General features: G+C 66.3%; 5 protein-coding genes across 5 annotated transcripts; 1 reads left to right on the top strand and 4 right to left on the bottom strand.

Annotated features, from left to right (window-relative positions):
• Positions 1 to 14: 14 nt before the first annotated feature.
• Positions 15 to 2,578, bottom strand: FA09DRAFT_358607 (alpha/beta-hydrolase; the record flags this gene model as incomplete). Its single annotated transcript, XM_025744985.1, has 11 exons — positions 15 to 961; positions 1,011 to 1,051; positions 1,110 to 1,265; positions 1,317 to 1,403; positions 1,454 to 1,575; positions 1,625 to 1,632; positions 1,690 to 2,009; positions 2,061 to 2,112; positions 2,168 to 2,200; positions 2,257 to 2,311; positions 2,371 to 2,578. The coding sequence occupies 11 exons, from the start codon at positions 2,576 to 2,578 to the stop codon at positions 241 to 243; spliced, it is 1,803 nt and encodes a 600-aa protein (XP_025600827.1). The 3' UTR covers positions 15 to 240.
• Positions 2,579 to 2,979: 401 nt separating this feature from the next.
• Positions 2,980 to 4,670, bottom strand: FA09DRAFT_327965 (putative ribosomal protein S3aE). Its single transcript, XM_025741599.1, has 5 exons — positions 4,637 to 4,670; positions 4,489 to 4,503; positions 4,216 to 4,357; positions 3,353 to 3,810; positions 2,980 to 3,297 (listed from the first exon to the last, which is right to left on the bottom strand). The coding sequence occupies exons 1-5, from the start codon at positions 4,637 to 4,639 to the stop codon at positions 3,139 to 3,141; spliced, it is 777 nt and encodes a 258-aa protein (XP_025600826.1). The 5' UTR covers positions 4,640 to 4,670; the 3' UTR covers positions 2,980 to 3,138.
• A 127-nt stretch (positions 4,671 to 4,797) lies between these two features.
• FA09DRAFT_304732 (hypothetical protein) lies at positions 4,798 to 11,904 on the bottom strand. The gene is made up of 6 exons (XM_025740477.1): positions 10,182 to 11,904; positions 9,958 to 10,125; positions 8,584 to 9,902; positions 7,292 to 8,527; positions 6,434 to 7,234; positions 4,798 to 6,376 (listed from the first exon to the last, which is right to left on the bottom strand). Exons 1-6 carry the CDS (start codon positions 11,633 to 11,635, stop codon positions 5,055 to 5,057), a joined length of 6,300 nt encoding a protein of 2,099 aa, XP_025600825.1. The 5' UTR covers positions 11,636 to 11,904; the 3' UTR covers positions 4,798 to 5,054.
• Positions 11,905 to 12,822: 918 nt separating this feature from the next.
• On the top strand, positions 12,823 to 13,826 carry FA09DRAFT_189947 (hypothetical protein). Its single transcript, XM_025739386.1, has 3 exons — positions 12,823 to 13,325; positions 13,388 to 13,739; positions 13,792 to 13,826. Exons 1-2 carry the CDS (start codon positions 13,016 to 13,018, stop codon positions 13,663 to 13,665), a joined length of 588 nt encoding a protein of 195 aa, XP_025600824.1. The 5' UTR covers positions 12,823 to 13,015; the 3' UTR covers positions 13,666 to 13,739; positions 13,792 to 13,826.
• A 604-nt stretch (positions 13,827 to 14,430) lies between these two features.
• Positions 14,431 to 16,625, bottom strand: FA09DRAFT_336670 (hypothetical protein; the record flags this gene model as incomplete). The annotated part of the gene is made up of 4 exons (XM_025743911.1): positions 14,431 to 14,812; positions 14,868 to 15,722; positions 15,782 to 16,236; positions 16,290 to 16,625. The coding sequence occupies 4 exons, from the start codon at positions 16,623 to 16,625 to the stop codon at positions 14,431 to 14,433; spliced, it is 2,028 nt and encodes a 675-aa protein (XP_025600823.1).
• Between the last annotated feature and the right edge of the window lie 294 nt (positions 16,626 to 16,919).

Genomic DNA, 16,919 nt, shown 5'->3' with positions numbered 1-16,919 from the left:
CACTCCCCCACGATGGCCACGCTCCGCGCTTCCCTTGCTCTCCGCATGCGACCGTTGCGTGCTGCACCGCGCCCTCACACAAGCCACACATCGCACAGCATTAGCGAACGAAGAAGGGGCATGCCGATTGAGCGATGCGCAGTGATGCCGGGCAGCGCACCCTTCTCTCTGCTTTCATGCAGCCACGCGACGCAAGGATGAGGGACAGAGAGACGACGCAGGTACGCAGCAGCGTGCCGTCTAGTGCATGCTGAACGGACGCTGCAGGCGCTGCTCGCGCTGCTTGCGCTTGGACGAGCGGGTGCTGCGCTGCACAGGCTCGGCGACGTCGCGGTGCCGCAGCAGGTGTCTGAGTGCGCGCTGCTCGACCTTGGCGCCGCCGTCGTTGGGCCGGTGCGTGGTGGTGTTGTAGGTGGCCGTGTCGGGCGTCACATCGTACTGCACGCCGCCGACATCCTCCTGCTGGGTCGAGTCGTGCGGTCCGACGCTGAGGTACGCTGCGTCGGCGTCCAGCTTGCCAGTCGCAATGTCCTTGCGGAAGATGACGCGCTCGAACAGCTCGAGCGAAGTGATGGGCTGGTAGAACGGCACCTCGTGGCCGGCATCAAAGACGCGCGTGAAGGAGAACTGGCCGGCCTGCTTCACCACTGCCGTATTGTTGCCGGCGGCTGCCGACTCGAACGTCTGGAAGCCGGCCTGGTCGAAGCCGGCGACACCCATGCCCTCGGCGATCGCGAGCGTGCCGAGCCAGTTGACGTTGTAGTCGGCCGAGCCCGAGTAGAGCGCCACGCCGACGCCCGCCGCGAGCAGGCGCTTCAGCTGTGGGATCGTGTCGCCCGTGCGCGGGTCGTCGCCGATGGAGTAGAACGCATAGCTGACCGCCGTGCTGTAGGCCGTGTAGTTGGTGAAGTGCGCAAGGGCATCTTGGATCTCGGGCCGTTGGAGCCAGTCGGCGTAGTAGCTGTGCGAGAAATCAGCGAGATGCAGCCTGGCCGAGCTCTGCGACGTACTAGTAAGGAAACGGGTTCGGACGCAGGTAGCGCACATCGTACTGAGCGACAGCAAGTGGTCAGCACCCATAACAATCGGAAGTAGCGAAGGACACCCACCTCGTCACGCCCCGTGTAGATCTTGAAGCGCGCCTCGACGAGGGTGCCGCAGAAGTCGTCGGCCGTCTGGCAGAGCAGGCTCGATTCCTCGCCCGACTGGCTGGCCTGACATGCCTTGAGCTTGTCCAGGCAGTTGCCTTCGCCGTAGAGATTGTTCTGGCACCGCGGTCAGCTCTGCCGTCAGGGCATGCGCACGGCGACGCTCACCTTCACCTCCGCCTCGACGGAGCTATTGGGGTATACCAGGCCGTAGCCGTTGCCGCCGGTGAGGTACTTGAAGTAGGACTTGTAGTGCTGCGGAGGGAGTCAGCCAAGCGCAAAGCCGCCAGCCGTCTACGACTCACCTCCACGGGGTCAATCCAGGCGTTGCCGATGATGACGGTCTTGAGGTCCAGAGGAACGTGACCCGCCTGCTTCTGCTCGTTCTGCCTCACGATGTAGTCGGCAAAGGCGGGCGCGTAGCGTCCTGACTAGGTGTCAGCGAGGCTGTCGTGCAAAGTGAGAGCGAGACCCACCACCATAGCTGCGAGGAGGGGTGTGAGCTTCGGGGCTGCGCCAAATGCACGGCAATATCACTCACGACTCGGCGGCGATGACGAGGCCGCCGTTGTTGTACTTCGGGAAGGCGCCCACGAAGCCCTGCAGCGCCAGGTAGACGTTCGGTGCCGCCTCGTCCGAGCTGCGAGGGATGAGGCTGAACTCGTCGGCCGAGTACGTGCCGCACGTCTCGAACTGCGCCGCGTAGTCGGGGCAGTCGTTGCTCGGCAGTCGGATGGTCAAGCCCGTGTCCGAGTTGGTGTAGCCGGGCACGGCGCGCGTGTAGCTGTTGCCCACCGTCAGCGGCTGGTCCATGAAGAGCAGGTTCGTCTTGCGGTTCCAGGCGTATGGGTTGTCGTACGGCTGCAAGCGAGACGTCAGAAGCAGACACAAGGCCGACCGCTGGCGGCGCACCTTGCCATCGGGATCGACGCTGCACGGACCGAGCTCCTCGAAGGCCGCGCGCCTAGTCGCAGGTATCAGCCGAGTCGTAGCACCTGAAAGGCTGCTTCAAGACTCACATCGAGCTCGAGCCGGGCCCGCCGGAGAAGAAGCTGCATCATGGAGGTCTCAGCAAGACAGCGGGGTCGCACACGACGCTCAGACGTACACCGTCAGAGGTGCAGTCGCTGGATCCGCCTCGCGGCTCTCGTAGAACAGCATGTCTGCCCGTGCGGTCCGATCAGCCGCTGCGCAGAAGTGATCAAGGGATCAGATGACTGACAGATGTGTTGGTTGTCATCGATGTCGGCATAGACAGCGTAGCTCGTCACGTTCGGGTGGCTCTCGCAGATGCCCGTCGGCACGACCTTGTAGCGCACGTTGATGCCAGCGGCACCGAGCGCCTGTATCAGACCCGACGGCGGCGTCACGAACTGCGCCAGAGCGCCGAGTGGCAGCAGTGCCGCAAGGCAAGCGAGAGCTGCGAGCATCTTGGCAACTTGAGGACGAGGAGAAGCTGCAGCTGTGAGAGGTGCGGAAGCAAGATGATGAACGCTGGCCCCAAGGTAGTCTCGCTGAGAGCGCAGGCGGCAGGTCCGCAGCCGCCAGCAGCGAGAGGCCTGGAGGGGCCGCATCCCCGCAATTAGATGTCCGAAGCTCCCTCGGACGCTTCTCTCAGGTCCGGAGCAGCAGGGCCGGGCCCTGATGGAAGCGTCGGCACTCACGGCCCCGCCCCTACGCCGCTTGATGACCCGAGCTGTTCTCCATGTGCCTGCGCGGGCACCCCTGAGCTGTGGTCCAGGCCTGTGAGATGAGTGATCCGACAGCGTGACTAGGAGCGAGTCGAGAAGCAGTCGGCGCGCCGAGTCGTTGTCCAGCAATTCTGTCATTGCCTTGTTTTCATGTCGCATGCGCTGATGCTGGTGGGCGAGCGTTTAGAGGCCCTCCGGCCTAGAGTACAAGAAGGGTGTGTGTGTGCGTGGTGCGTGGAGTGAATGAGCAGTCGGGGAGTGAAGGAGGTGACGGAAGCCAAGACGAGAAGCAAGCGCGCTTAGACCGAGGTCAGCACGGCCGGCTCAACGAACTCGGTGGCCTTGACCTTGGTGCCAGCGTCCTCGAGGCCCGTGGCGCCGCCGTGGAGCTCGTACAGGCGGCCGAGCTCGAACTTCGGTGCCTTGAGGACCTTGACCTTGCGCGTGTACACGTTTTGCTGTGGCGATGGGTCAGACGGCCGCACTGGGCACGGCACACGCGGCAGCACTCACGAGCGGGTAGATGCCCTGGCAAGCCTTCTCAATCTCACGGCCCATCACCTCCGGGATGAGCTTGGCGATGAGCTCCTTGATGTCGCAGCCCGACGCCTCGCGCTGGATGATCTCGAACATCTTCTGGCGGATCTGGCGGATCTGCGCCGACTGGGCGTAGGTGGTCTTCTTGACCTGGTTGGCGCGCTTCTTCGTGAAGGCAATGACGAAGACGCGCAGCAGGTAGCCGTCGGCCGTCTTGATGTCCTGGTGGCACTCGATCAGGGACTGCCACTTGCGCACGAGCGAGCGGAGCTTGTCCGAGGTGAAGTCCATGCCGTAGAAGTTGGTGAGGCAGGTGCGGCCCTGGACCTCCTCAACGCGCAGCTTGAACTTGCGGAAGGCCTGCTCGTCGTCCTTGTTCAGGTCGGCGAGCGACGCCTCCATGATGCGGCCCTTGAGCGCATCGTTGGCGTTCTCTGCGGTGCGGACGGCGGTCAGACGTGCTCGTCTCACATGGCGCTAATCGCGGGCAGCATGCGACCTGGCATGCAGACCCGCCCGGCCCGTAGGTTCAACATGCCATCTCCTGCTTCTCCTCGGCGAGCTGCCCTCTTCGCCCGTGTCTGCCAGCGTCGACTGCGTGCCGCCTCTCTCGATGACGCTCTCGTTGAAGCCGGGCCAGCCGAGGCGTCTCTCGCAACGTCTCTGGCAGCGAGAGCCCGGTGCTGCCACGCCTCGGCCAATCATGCGCAGCCTTCTCCTCCAGCCCTGCGACGTCCGTCTCCTCCTCTCTGCCGACGGCGCTCTTCCCTCGCCATGTCCCATGTTTCGCCTTCGCCATGCCACGTGCTGGCGACTCAGCTTGCCACATCAATACTCACTCAGGCCCTGCGAGCGGTTGACCGGGGTGCGGCCGAGGTCGCGCTGCGAGAAGAAGGTGGGGGCCTTCAGGCTGTACCAGTCCTTCTTCGTGAACGGGTCGACCGTCTTCTTGCGGATGCCGCCACGCTTCGAGAGCTTCTTCTGCAGAAGACAAGCAGCCGACGTCAGTGGTCTGCGCGCCTGCCGTCTGGTACTCAACGTAGTCGCCGCCTCCCACCTGCGCATCCTCCCAGTGCCCTCCCAGCGACCCAGCCGCCCTGGCAGATACGCACGTTCTTTCCAACAGCCTAGCGGAGCACGATGCCAGCACAGCACAACAGAGCAGCGCAAGCACGCGGCGAGAAAGCAGAGGGAGAGAGCAGGGGGCAAGGACACGGTCAGTCGGCGCAGACGGCATGCCGGACATGCAGCATGGCGCACCATGATGTCTGTTTCTTGAGGGGAAAGAGAGGAGGTGTGGGTGGTCGGGAAGGGCGGCGGCGCGGCGGTGCGCTTGGCTGCGCCGCTGCCTGCGCTGCGCCGCCGCTGGACCGCCGCGCGCGAAGACGCGGCCGCCTGCAGCGCTGCCACGTGGCTGCGGCGTACGCGCAGCGCTGCAAGAGGAGGAAGCGCGCGAGAGCGACTCTTCCGCGGCTTCATGTTCCCACGCGCCGCAGCGCCGCTCTCCTGCGCTCACGAGCTGTCTTGGCACGCCGAGCCGGACCGCACAAGCAAGCCCAAGCACCGCACCTCTGTGTCCAGGGGTCACAGCCAGGTATCACGCTCTGGGGCCCACCCGCTCAGGCCAAGAGAGAAAAAGATTATCGATGTCTCCGCGCTCACACGGCCCAGGCCCGGTCTAGGGCGCCGAGCCGTCCACGGGCGCAACAAGCTGCCTGGCATCGTCGCCGTCCGAGATGGCAGGGGGTGTGGGAGCATGCGAAGGGGTGACGGGCCGGTCTGACACGGCGCCGGGCTCGGAGAGGCCCACCAGGTCGGAGGCTATTTGCGCCGCCGGCACCTCAGACGCGGCAGCGGCAGGTGCGCTGGGGGCGGTGGCCTGGACCAGCGTCGGCTCCACAACGCCGGCGCCAGCGTTGAGCGGTGTGTCCATGACCTGTCCGAAACTGGACGACGGCTGCGGCTGCGTGGCGATGGCGTCGCGCGGATTGACGCGCTCCCGCTCGCGCGCCTCGAGCACCTTTTGCCGGCGCGCCTGCTCGCTCGCCTCGGTGAAGAGCGGGAACTGCAGCGTGGCGAGGCCGCACTTGCGGAAGTAGCGGTGCAGGCTGCCGAGCAGCTCGGGCGCCAGCGAGTCGCGCCCCAGCAGGTCCACGGCCAGCGGGTAGAACGTCGAGGCGTAGCGCGCAAAGACGCCGCCCTCGGGGTCCGCCTGCTCGTCGGGCGCGTCCTCGAAGAGACACAGGCCCGAGAAGACCTCGGCCACGACGGGCGTCCAGGCGGTGATGTTGCGCGCCTGTGTCTCTACGTCAAGCGGCAGGTACGAGTTGACCACATCCTCGGCCAGCGGCACGAGCTTGTCGCGCACGCTGGCACGCAGCGCCCGGTGCGATGGCCGCGCGTCGCCGTGCATGCGCACGAGCACATGCACCAGCGTGGCGGCGGCGCTGCTCTCCTGCTTGAGCAGGTTTGGCAGCTGCTTCATGAAGCCGACCTTCCACAGCGCCATGCGCAGGTTCTTGTCGGCGTTGAAGCGCTTCGAGAAGCGGTAGCTGTCGTCGAGCACGTGCGTGAGGCGCAGCAGCTCGGCCGGCGGGATGAGGTCGTACACCGGGCCCTTCTGCAGCAGCTCGTTGGTCGTCTCGATGAGCAGCAGCTGCAGCACACACTTGACGATAATCTGCTTGAATGCGCGGCGCCGTGTCGACTGCGTCATCAGCGCGGACGACGGCATCGGCGCCAGGCCGGGCACGCCGGGCGAGAGAGGCGCCGGCACAAGCCCATTCGGCGTCGGCAGGTCGGAGCGAGCGCTCGACGGACTCGTCAAGACCTGCTCGGCGCGCAGCGCCGGGTCGAAGAGCTGGTGTGCCGTCGTCGTGCGGAAGAGCTGCACGAACGTGTCGACGACCTGCGTCCAGCGCTCGCCGCTCAGCTTGTGCACGTTCTTCTCGAGCAGCTGCTGCAGGCACGAGGTGCCGATGCGCGCAAGCGTGTCGTTCTCTACGGGCACATGTGCGTCAGCGCTGCTCTCGTTGAACACAGCTCAATGTGACTCACCCTGGCAGATGCAGGCGCACAGCAGGTCGAGCAGGCCCGGCAGCAGGCGCTCCAGGGTCTCGAAGTAGAACGTCCACAGGTCGATGAGGTTGCGCAGCGCCTGGATCATCGTCGTCGAGAGCCACACGCTCATGTCCTCCTGCGTGCTGAAGCGCGTGACGTCGGAGCGCGAGCGCAGCACGGCGAAGATCGGGAAGAGCACCTCGCGGCAGACCGTGTCCCAGAAGTCGGGCCGGAACGTCGAGCCGTACCGCTTGAGTATCTCGAAGAGCGAGTCGAGCGCCACGCGGCGCACCTCGAGGTCGTCGCCGTTCATGATGATGTCGTAGAACGAGAAGAGCGACGGGAACCAGAAGCGCACCATCGGATCGTCGGACATTGGCGTCGCGGCGGCGGGCCCCGGGTCGGCTTCGACGTCCAGCGGGCACTCGGCCGCCTCGAGCATCGCCGGCACCACGCCGCGCAGCATCGAGACGCTCTGCAGCGCGAGCTTCTGCGCGTGCGTCGCCTTGGCAAAGTCGGTGAGGCTGACAGTGAGGTCCGCGAAGGCACCGGCATTGATGATCTCGCCGAAGTGCTCGGCGTTGAGCTGGCGCACGAGCTCGAAGCCGTACGTCGCCACGCGCTCGGAGGCCTTCGACGAGGCGCCAAACGTGCCGAAGAGCGTGCGCCAGCCGGAGCGCATGTTGTGGATGCGGCTCGCGACCATCTGCTGCAGGCACTGCAGCACCATCTCCTTGGCCTCGGCGTTCGGGTTGTTCCGCATCGTGTACTCGAATGGCTTGAGGAAGTCTTTTTGGACTGCGCACGGGGAAGGTCAGCGGTTCGCCACAGGCGACGCTCGCCGTCGGCACTCACACTTGAAATGCGGCAGCTCCTCCTTCTCGAGGAAGCGGTTGGACAGCTGGCGCAGCGAGTCGAGGCCGAAAGCGGACACGCGCGGGTTCTGGTGCACGCAGACCTGGTTGAAGTGCGCGCCCAGGATCGCCCAGATGTTGGACCACTCCATGCGGATGCGCGACATGTTGTAATACGAGATCTCGACGAGCTTCTGCAGCGAGAAGAGGCGCGGGCTGTCCGTCATGCCGCTCGACTGGATCTCCTCCCACGAGACGTCGGATAGCGACTGCACAAAGTCGACGATCGCCGTGCCAGACAGGTGCGGCGTCGACGAGAAGACCATGTCGGCGGCCACGGTGACCTCCGACGAGCCGCCGGCCTGCACAACCTCGTCGGTCGGCAGCGCGTGGCGCGCCGGGGTCGCCTTGGACGGCGCGGGCGCGGCACCTCTCCGCCCGAGCTCGGGCAACTGCCGCTCGTCCACGCCGCCGCTGATGAGCTGGAAGCGCTCGAGCTGCGAGACGCACGTGAGGAGCTCGCGCCAGCTGCCGCGCAGGTAGTTGCCCTCCGTGTGCGCGACGCCGAGCAGCGTCTTGATGGCCTCGATGTTCTTGGGCTTCATCTCGCCGAGGTTGTTCAGGAACGTGAACTTGGCCAGCGTGGTGACGAAGGCGTTGCGCTCCAGCTCCATGCCGAAGAGGCAGACGATCTTGATCGCGTCGCGGAAGCCGTCGAGGCACACGGCGACGGTGTCCATGTCGTCGCTCTCCTGCATGGGCCCGCTGATGCCGGCGAGGAAGGCCATCCAGGCGACCTCGAACATCGGGCGCACGTGCTCGAAGTGCGACGCAGAGAAGAACTGCTCGGCGGCGGCGCGCTGCTGCGGGTGGACACGCCGCTGCGCGCGCACCATTGTGCGGAAGAGCGCCTCCGTCTTGTTGGCCATGCCCTCGGACTGCAGGACGTATGCCTCGCGCTGCAGGTCGCGCCCGACCGCGGCAATCGCATTGGCAAAGCCGCCGCCCGCCGCAGCGACGGTCGTCGGCGGCGCAGCGACCTCGTCCTTCATCTTGATCTCGTTGGTCTGGATCTCCTCGAAGACCTTGGCGATGTACTCGTCCGGCAGGCTCTTGCCGTCGTCGATGCCCGAGTTGTTCTTGATGAAGTCCTGGAGCGTCATGCGGTGCTTCACCTGCGGGTTATGCGCGTCGGTGTTGAGCATGATCGTCGAGTAGGAGAAGACGTAGGCGGTATCTGGCAGAGGCGCGTCAGCATGCAGTCAGACAGCGGTCAGCATGCGCGAAGCTCACCTGCGTTGGCGAACACGCCCGGGTTGCCGGCGACGTAGCGCTCTGCAAACTTGAGCATGAAGCGGTCGATCTTCTGCGCCTCGCCGGGCAGGCGGAAGGCCTGCAGGTAGCGCCGCAGCGCGTCGGTGAAGGGCATGTTCTCAAAGTTCATCATGTCGACGAAGGCATGCATGATGAGGATGTTGTTGGCGTCGCCCTCGCCGAGGAACTCGCCGATCTGCGCCTTGCTGAGGCCGTCGGCGTACAGCAGGAAGCGCGCGATCTCCGGCGGCTCGCGCGAGCGGATGAAGCCGTGCTCGACGAGGAAGTCGATGCCGCGCTTCGGCTTGAAGTTGAACTTCTTGATGCCCTCGATGAGCGATGTCTTGCGCGCCTTGGCGTTCTCGAAGCGGTTCGGGTCGTCGAGCGGCAGGTCTGGCGTGGCAGGGCCGCTGCTGCGCGAGGCCGAGTAGTCGTGCGACTGAGACAACGACGGCGTGTTCATGCCGCTCTCGACGGAGGCCTCGTCCACTCCGCCGCGCGTGTCCTCGCTTGCTCTCGGCGACGACGGGTTCGTGCCATCGTAGCTGCTCTGCTGCTGCTGCAGTGATGCAGCACGGCCGGACCAGATGACCAGCGAGCGCAGCACCGAGCACAGGCAGTCGAGACTCTGGCGCTTCAGCCGGATCTCGACGGGCTGGCCGCCGGCGATGCCCTCCGCCTCTGAGCTCGCCGGCATGGCCGCGCTGAGGGTTGGCGGGATGCTCGGGCCCGACGCCGAGGACTTCTGGCTGGCTGTCGACGTGGCAGAGGCATCGGCGCTGAGCGACTGGTTGGGCGAGAGGTGCGTCTGCGAGATTCGCGAGATGACGTTGATCAGGCGCTCGTAGATGTTGTCGAGCGCCGTGCGGTCGCAGTCGTAGTTGAGGTAGATCTCGACGAGCGCCTGCGGGTCCTTGCAGAGGCGGATGAGCACGCCGAGCAGGATGCTCTTCTGCTTGGCCGTCGAGTTGCGCATCTCGAGGATCGGCAGGAAGATCTCGTTGAGCAGCACCTCGATCTCCTTCTTCAGGCGCGTGCGCATGCCGCTCAGCACGAGCCAGAAAATCTCGCACGACAGCTCGAAGACCTGGTTCACCGACGACACGGCGTTGCGGCTCAGACTGAGACAGAGATACTGCTTGACGGCCTGCACAAAGGCCGTCTGCTCGCCGGTCGAGGCGCTGTGGATGACCACGCTCGGATCAGTGAAGATGGTGAGGTGCGACTTGAGGATCGTCAGGATGAGGTGCAGCGAGAGCAGCTTTGACCGCATCGCATGCGAGCGCAGATCCCGTTCACTGCAAGCATGGGGTCAGCCATCCGCGCGGCGTTGTCCCGGCAAGCAGTGCGCACCTGTCCGAACCCAGCGGCTTCATGCTCAGCTTGCACAGCGCCCTGAAGACGAGAAAAGCGTCCTTGACGAAGAGCTCGCCCTCGCTCATGTGCGCCTGGTTCATCAGGCTCGCGCCCGTATCTCTCTCAGAGGCGCCCTCGAACGACGCGCGCGTCTCGAGCGTTTGACTACGAAGGGCTGGGGTCAGCACTGCCACTCTGGCAGCACAGCCGCCAGGACTCACAGCGTGACGCGCTCCTCTGCCGGCTGCTCTGCGGCCTCGACAGGCTCATTGAGGTTCACCTCCTCATCCGCCTCCTCCGTCGCTGCAGCTGCGGCGCTGCTCCCCTCTCTATTCGACGTAGATGGACCAGCGGCCGCCTCCTCGCCCGGCCCACTGAGAGGCGCCTTCGGCCGCCTAGACTTGGGCGGACCAAGCAGGCCCTCGCTGTCGCGCGCCGACTGACTCGGGTGTGCCGGCGCGCGCGGCACGCGGCCAAAGACGTGGTGCACCATCTGCGTCAGCGCGCCCTGCGCCACGGCCTGCGTCGGCGCGCTCTTGGAGAGCAGGAAGATGTTGTACGTCGTGCGCACGGCCTTGAGCAGGCTGCTCTGGTGCACGTGCACGCTCGTGGAAAGCACGATAGACAGCAGTGCCTTGACGATCTGCAGCTGTGCGCGCTCGTCGAGCGCATCGTGGAACGTGTCGCACACTGTGCTCGTCACGACGTCGGCTAGCGCCTCGACGCCCTCTCCGCCCGGCGCGTCCTCGGCGAAGAAGGAGTAGGAGACGAGCTTGGCGAGGCAGTCGAGCGACGTGATGAGCAGCGTCGTGCTGCGCGTGCCGCACGCCAGGCGTAGAGGCTCAAACACCACACGCGGGTCCAGCTCGGCGCCGGGCGCGCCAGGCGACGGCGCAGAGGACGCAGCGCGCACCATCTCGAGCGCCGCCTGTGCCGCCTCGCGCAGCGCCTTGGGCGCCGGCTTGGAGCCCTTGGCCTCTTTGGACGCAGAGATCGTCTCGAGCGCCGTGATGACAAAGACGGCAGAGCCCTTGTTGAGCGAGGACAGCGACGAGCGCGAGTGCACTGTGCTGGCCGTGCTGGCGACGGAGGAGCGGCGCGAGGCCGGCGCAACGCTCTCTGACGGCGGCGGAGCGCTGTCAGCGCCATTCGAGGCGCTCGGCTGGTACGCTGGCACGGCCGCATCCTGCTTCGACGGTAATGGCGGCAGGTCCTGGCCCTCGCCTGCGACCGGCTCGGCGCCATTCGCAGCTGCGCCGGGCTGAGGCTGGTGCTCGAGCGCGTCGCTGGATGCAGCGGCCTGAGCGCCGTCCTCGTCACGCGCAATGGAGGTGCTCGGCCGCGAGATTGAGATGTCTGGCACGGTGACGTGCTGCTCCTCCTTCGGCGTGGCCTCGCCATTCGACTGCGGCGCAGCTGCAGGAGCCGGACTTGCCTCGTCCTCGGCGCCCTCGGCCAGCGTCTCTGCGACGGCAGCCGGCGCGTCCGCCTCGTCAGCATCTGCAGCTGCAGCTGTAGCCTCGTCTACGGCTTCATCACCGTGCGGCTGCTCCTGAGCTGGCTCGGGAACAGCTGCGTGCTCATCCGCCGGCGTGGCCTCGAGCGCCGGTGCCGGGGCGGCGGGCGCGTCCGCAGCTGGCCGCTCTGCTGCGTCATGCTGCTCAGCGTCGCTCATGGCGGGGTCTGCGCAGCAGTCCGGTGCGCCGCGCGAGGCAGCAGCAGGGAGCGCAGAGGGCGCAGGCGGCAAGAGGGCGAGATTCGAACGCGCAGCTCGGGCGCGGCTGTCGCTGTGTGGATGGGCGAGAGAGGAGCGTCGCGCTGCAGCCGGAGGACGGCCTCGGAGCGCGCTGCTGGAGTGTAGTGCAGCCGCAGAAGCTAGAAGACGGCGTGGGGCGAGTCGGACGAAGCGCAAGGAGCGAGGGTGTCGGGGTCAGGAGCTCGGCGAGGTCGAGCGCGCGCCGAGATGCGCACCGAGCTGAGCACGGGGCAGGTGCGCCGGCCGGCCACGTCAAGCAATCTCGCAGTCGAGTGCGCGCCGCCAGGCACGCGCAGCTCGCCGCGGGAACACGCGCGCCAGCCACGAATTCGCGACACGCCAACGTGGGCGGCAGGGAGTCGCGCGCGCCTCCGCGAGGGGACCACTGGGCTGCCTGATGCCAGATCACACCACACAGGCGGCAGTGACATTGCAGGGCAAAGCGGCGCCCCAGAGGCAAATCATATGGTGTTGAGCGACAACAGAACAGTGCCACCTTGCTCTGCCGCACCTCGTCGGCGCCTGCTGGGCGCGTGCGAGGGCCCAAGAAGTGTTGTTCCCACGCCCGCCAGCCGGGCTAGCGCAGTGTGCTGCTGCCGCACGGACGACTCGCAGCCTGCCAGCTTCCGCTGCTTGAGCATCTCCAAGCTCACAACCTCTGCTGAGTCGGCTGCGAGATCGAGGTAGTGAAGAAGTCTAGGTCAGCGCAGCGAGCTCGTGCTCCCGCTGAAGCAGAGAAGAGAGAGGGAGCTGGAGGCACCTGACAGCACGCGCTAGGCGGCGGCGCCTGAGGACCCTGGCGGGCGTGGCGCGCTATCGCGACACTGGCGAGCTGCCGCGATGGCGCATCAGATGCGCCGAGTGCGGGGCATCGGCTGATGCGCGGATGGGAGAGGAGGCGAGGTGCTGCCATGCTGTGGGACAGCTGAGGGGCAGCACGGCGCACGGATGGAGTCGTGGAGCAGCGCCCGCTGACCAAGATCTTTATCGACGAGCCGGCCCACCGAGGCCGCTCCAGAGGCCGCCTCTCGCTCCCGAGTGCTTCGCAGAACTGCCATCCTCGTCTGTTCCACCATCTCGTTCACAGCGCCATCGACATCGCCTCCTTGCGTGCGATCTGGACCATCTGCCGCCCGCTGCGCTCGCACATTGCGGTGCGCGTCCATCTAATCGGCGCCGCCGCTCGCCTTGCCTGATCATCTGATCCGCGCCGCTCCGCCCGCCGGCCTGTCGCGCTCGCCCGCCTCTCCCTCATAAGCAACGTCCTGCCACCTCTCCGTGCTCCTCACACACGCCGGCATGTTCGCGCAGCACACGACGCACTACGCGCCGCTCGGCTCGCCCGGCGACGGCTGGCGGCCCATGCTGCGTCCCGTGCCCGTGGCGCCGCTCTTCGGCGCGCCCCTGGCGCCCGGCACCTTCCACTTCCTGTCGCCCGAGCCGCATCCGAGCGCCGCGAGCAGCAGCCGCCAGCGTCTCACGGCACGGCCCAGCTGGGACCAGCGCGACACGCACCGCCTGGCGCGCTTCAATGCGCTGCCGAACGAGCTGCTTAGCGACATCCTCGAGCTCGCCGTCGAGGCGGGCGATGGGCCGGCACTGGCTGCGAGTGAGTGAGAGTGTGGCTACTGTGCTGCTCCTTGGCTAGCTCGACTGACGCGTGTGTCGTAGCATCACCGCGGTTCCGCAACCTGTCGCAGCCGTTCCTGTACCGGAGGCTGCGCCTCGGCTCGGCAGAGTCGGTCGAGCTGCTGCTCCGCACGCTGCAGGACGCGCCAGAGCTGGCCAGCCACGCTCGCCGTCTGACACTGCGAGCTCAGCGGGTGCCGTGGACGGCGATGACGGGGCTGGCCGAGATTCTGAAGGCTCGCGGCAAGGTCAGGGCGCTCGAGATAAGCATGCCGGCCAGTGAGTGTCGGAAATGGCGTGCGAAGTGTCTCGCGAGCTGACTGGCAATGCCTCAGGCGAGCTCAGCCATGCGATGGATGCATTGTCGCGGCTATCGCCAGAGACATTCGAATGGGTGCGTTAGCAGCGCCAATTCCTTTGCGCTCGTCGACTGATCGATTTCGCAGCACACCTCGCCGTGCTGGACCATGCGTCCGACAGAGCTCTTCGTCCAGCTCCTGGTGAGCCGGAGTGAAGCCGCAGCGGGCCAGCCTGCTCTGACGCTTCTTGGCCGCTGCAGTCCTCATGGCCTCGCCTCCGCCGCTTGCACCTGTCTGGCTTCGCCTACGATCTGACATGTGCTCGCGTCCTCGAACAAGTGCCGTGAGTGCTCTGTCGCAACGCCTCGCTCGCTCTTGCTCATACAGCGTAACGTAGCGGCCTTCAAGAAGTGTCGATGCAAGGCTGCTCTCTGCGCCGTCTCACGGGCGAAGTCTTGGTGGCACTGCTGTCCTCGTCCGACTCGACGCTGGACAAGCTCAGCCTGCGCGGCTGCAGCGCGCAGGAGAGAGTCCTCGTTGAGGCTTCCGCCTTGCAGTTACTCGCCGAGCAAGACGTCACCGCTGCGCGCGCAGCGAGGTTCATGTATGAGGCGGTGCAGGGCGCCGGAGGCCTGTGGACGCCGCCCAGCAGCCCGGTCGACAGCAAGGACGAGTCGCTGCCGCGGGCGGCGACGTCCGAGACACGACGCAGGATCCGCGACGTGCTGCAGTGGGACTAGACCGTGCTGCGCCCCGTTCAGCAGCACGCATACATTAACGATGACTTTATGACCCCAGAGCCACGGCTGGCTCCGCCTCCGTCTGACCTGTCCAGCCGAGGATGAGAATGTCGCCGAGCCGACGCGAGTCGTCGTGGAAGTGCGAGTTCCAGAGGCGCTCCTGCTCGGCGTAGCCGCGCTCCGCGAGCAGCCCGGCGACGGACTGGCCGCTCTGGCCGCTGCGGCCCAGCAGCTCTTCGAAGACAACGAGATGCGACGGCCAGGTATGCTTAGGTCCGCTGCCGGTCAAGTAAGCCGAGGGCAGCGCGGCAGCGGCGGGCGAAGGCGGGAACACGGGATCGACCGTCGGCGGGAAGCGCTGGGCGAGATAGCTGTGCACGTCGTCGTAGAAGACATCTGACTGATCTCTGTACGTCGCCAGTTGTGTGCTGTCGGAGCGGCTGGTCAGCGCCTTGCTCGTGATGGCCCTGCGCAAGTACGCACCCTCTGTCCGGCGGCTCGCACGTGATGAACCATAGCAAGCCACCCTCGCCCGAAAGGCCGCCAATTTCGAGGCCGGCGGTGTGCAAATGACTCTGCCACGGCGTGCTGTGGCACGGCATCAGAAAGGCGGCGCTGTGTATGCTGCCTGCGCGATGAAGCTGGCGGATGCGGTCCATCACCTCGACCTGGCCGCGACAGTGGAAGAGCAGCAGATACGCAGCGAACGGTAGATGCGCCATGAGGGCGATCTGGGCGTAGCGACGCCGCGCGAGGATCTGCCAGGCTGTCTTGAAGCGCCGTAGGGCTCGAGGAACGCCTCGGACCGTGTTGCCTAGGTGCCACAGAGCAGTGGCACCTGCATTCTGCTGCAAGCGTCGCTGCTGGCGGATCTGGCGCTCTCCGGCGGCAAGAGACAGCAGCTCGGCGATGCGGCCGGTCAGCAACGCAAAGGCGTACCCTGCGAAGATGTGCAGGACCGGTAGCAGCGGCTGAATGAAGCGGAACTCCTTGTGTCCGAGCGCCGAGTACGCGAGCACGGTCCAGATCGTGAGGTATGCCAGCGACTGCAGGCCGACAGGATCGCGCTCGCCGCGGACGCCATATCGGCGACGAGTGCTCTCGTCCACGCCGAGCAGATCGGGGCGCAGCGCTGCCCAGAAGCCTTGCAGCATGAAGGGCAGCGTCGTGAAGCCGAGCACCGGCAGCGCCGAGGAGAAGTAGAAGTGCAGCGGCGACACGCCGTAGAAGAGCGAGAGCGAGTCGAGCACGTTGCGGCGCAGGAATGCTATCGGCGTGACGGCCAGCGTGCCGTAGTGCCACGAGTCGAGCATCACGGTGAAGAGCAGTGCTGCCACGCTGAAGGCGCACGCATCAGTACGGCGAATCACTGGCGGCTCGAAGACGCGGACACTTACCCGATTACCAGGACATCGGGCACGAGAAGCACCACAGTGAACGCACGCTCGAGAGCAATGCCGGCATTGCAGATGTTCTGCGAGAGACTGTGGAACAGCCTGACGCCGAGGAAGAGCCAGATGATTGCCGCGGTCGGGCGGATGATGATTGCCAGAGCAGCCAGCGCCAGGCTCTTGCGCAGATGCGACCATTTGAGCGGTCCGTCAGGCACTGCGTGGTACTCCTCGTCGGCCGGCAGAGACAACGGCCAGAGGCGCAGCGCGGCCAGGCACAGCAGAGTCTCGAGCGCGTTGGAGAAGGTGCGAGCGCCGGTGTGCAGGCCATACACGTTAAAGAGTGATGAGAGCAGTGCAGCCCATGCGCCTCGTGTGCCGAGCAGCGCGTCCGCGAGCCGGAACGTCTCGAGGTCCGTCAGAGCGGCAAACACTGCTTGCAGAAGTCGAGGCACGAGGCGCTGTGGACGCAGATGTCAGTCAGACACCTAACGCCAGCTCTTGTGCGACGCACGAGCAGGAAGGTGTCGTCCAGCCGCAGCACGCGGAGAAGCCAGTAGCCCGGCACAAAGACGAGCGGATGGGCAAAGGAGCGGAGCGGCGACGAGCCGTCGCTGGCCGTGCGCCACTCCCACGTGAGGTAGCCGTAGCCAAAGACGCTGCGGTGCGCCACCTCGAGGCTCTGCCAGAACTCGTCGGGCTGGAAGAAGGTGCGCGTGGCGAGGGCGTTGAGCACGCGCACGGCCAGCACGATGAGGAAGATGGAGGCGAGCGGCACGTCGCCGCTCGGCTCGGCGGGCGCGCGGATGGAGCTGGCGGGCGACGTGCTCATGCTCGTGCTCGTCAGCATGGAGCTTGATGTGGTGGTCGACGAGGCAGTTGCGCGGCGCCGCAGGGTGAACAGGTCGTCGCTGTGCTCGACGCTGATCTCGCTGCTGCTGCTGGACACCGGCGGCGGCCCGCCGCCTGCCGCGCCATGGCTGCTGCGCTGTCTTTGCGACGTCGCAGCCGGGTGCGCAGCCTCATCGGCGCGCGTGACAGCTGACAGGCTCATCTCATGGCTGTTGGTGCCGCGGAGCGCACGCAGACTTGAGGGGTGAAGCCGCCGAGGTGTCGTGGTGAGAGGGCTCGGGCATCGATCGGG

This window comes from Tilletiopsis washingtonensis, assembly GCF_003144115.1.
Source record: "Tilletiopsis washingtonensis strain MCA 4186 unplaced genomic scaffold FA09scaffold_3, whole genome shotgun sequence".
Classification (NCBI taxonomy): Eukaryota; Fungi; Basidiomycota; class Exobasidiomycetes; order Entylomatales; genus Tilletiopsis; species Tilletiopsis washingtonensis.
This window is presented reverse-complemented; position numbering and strand designations above follow the sequence as displayed.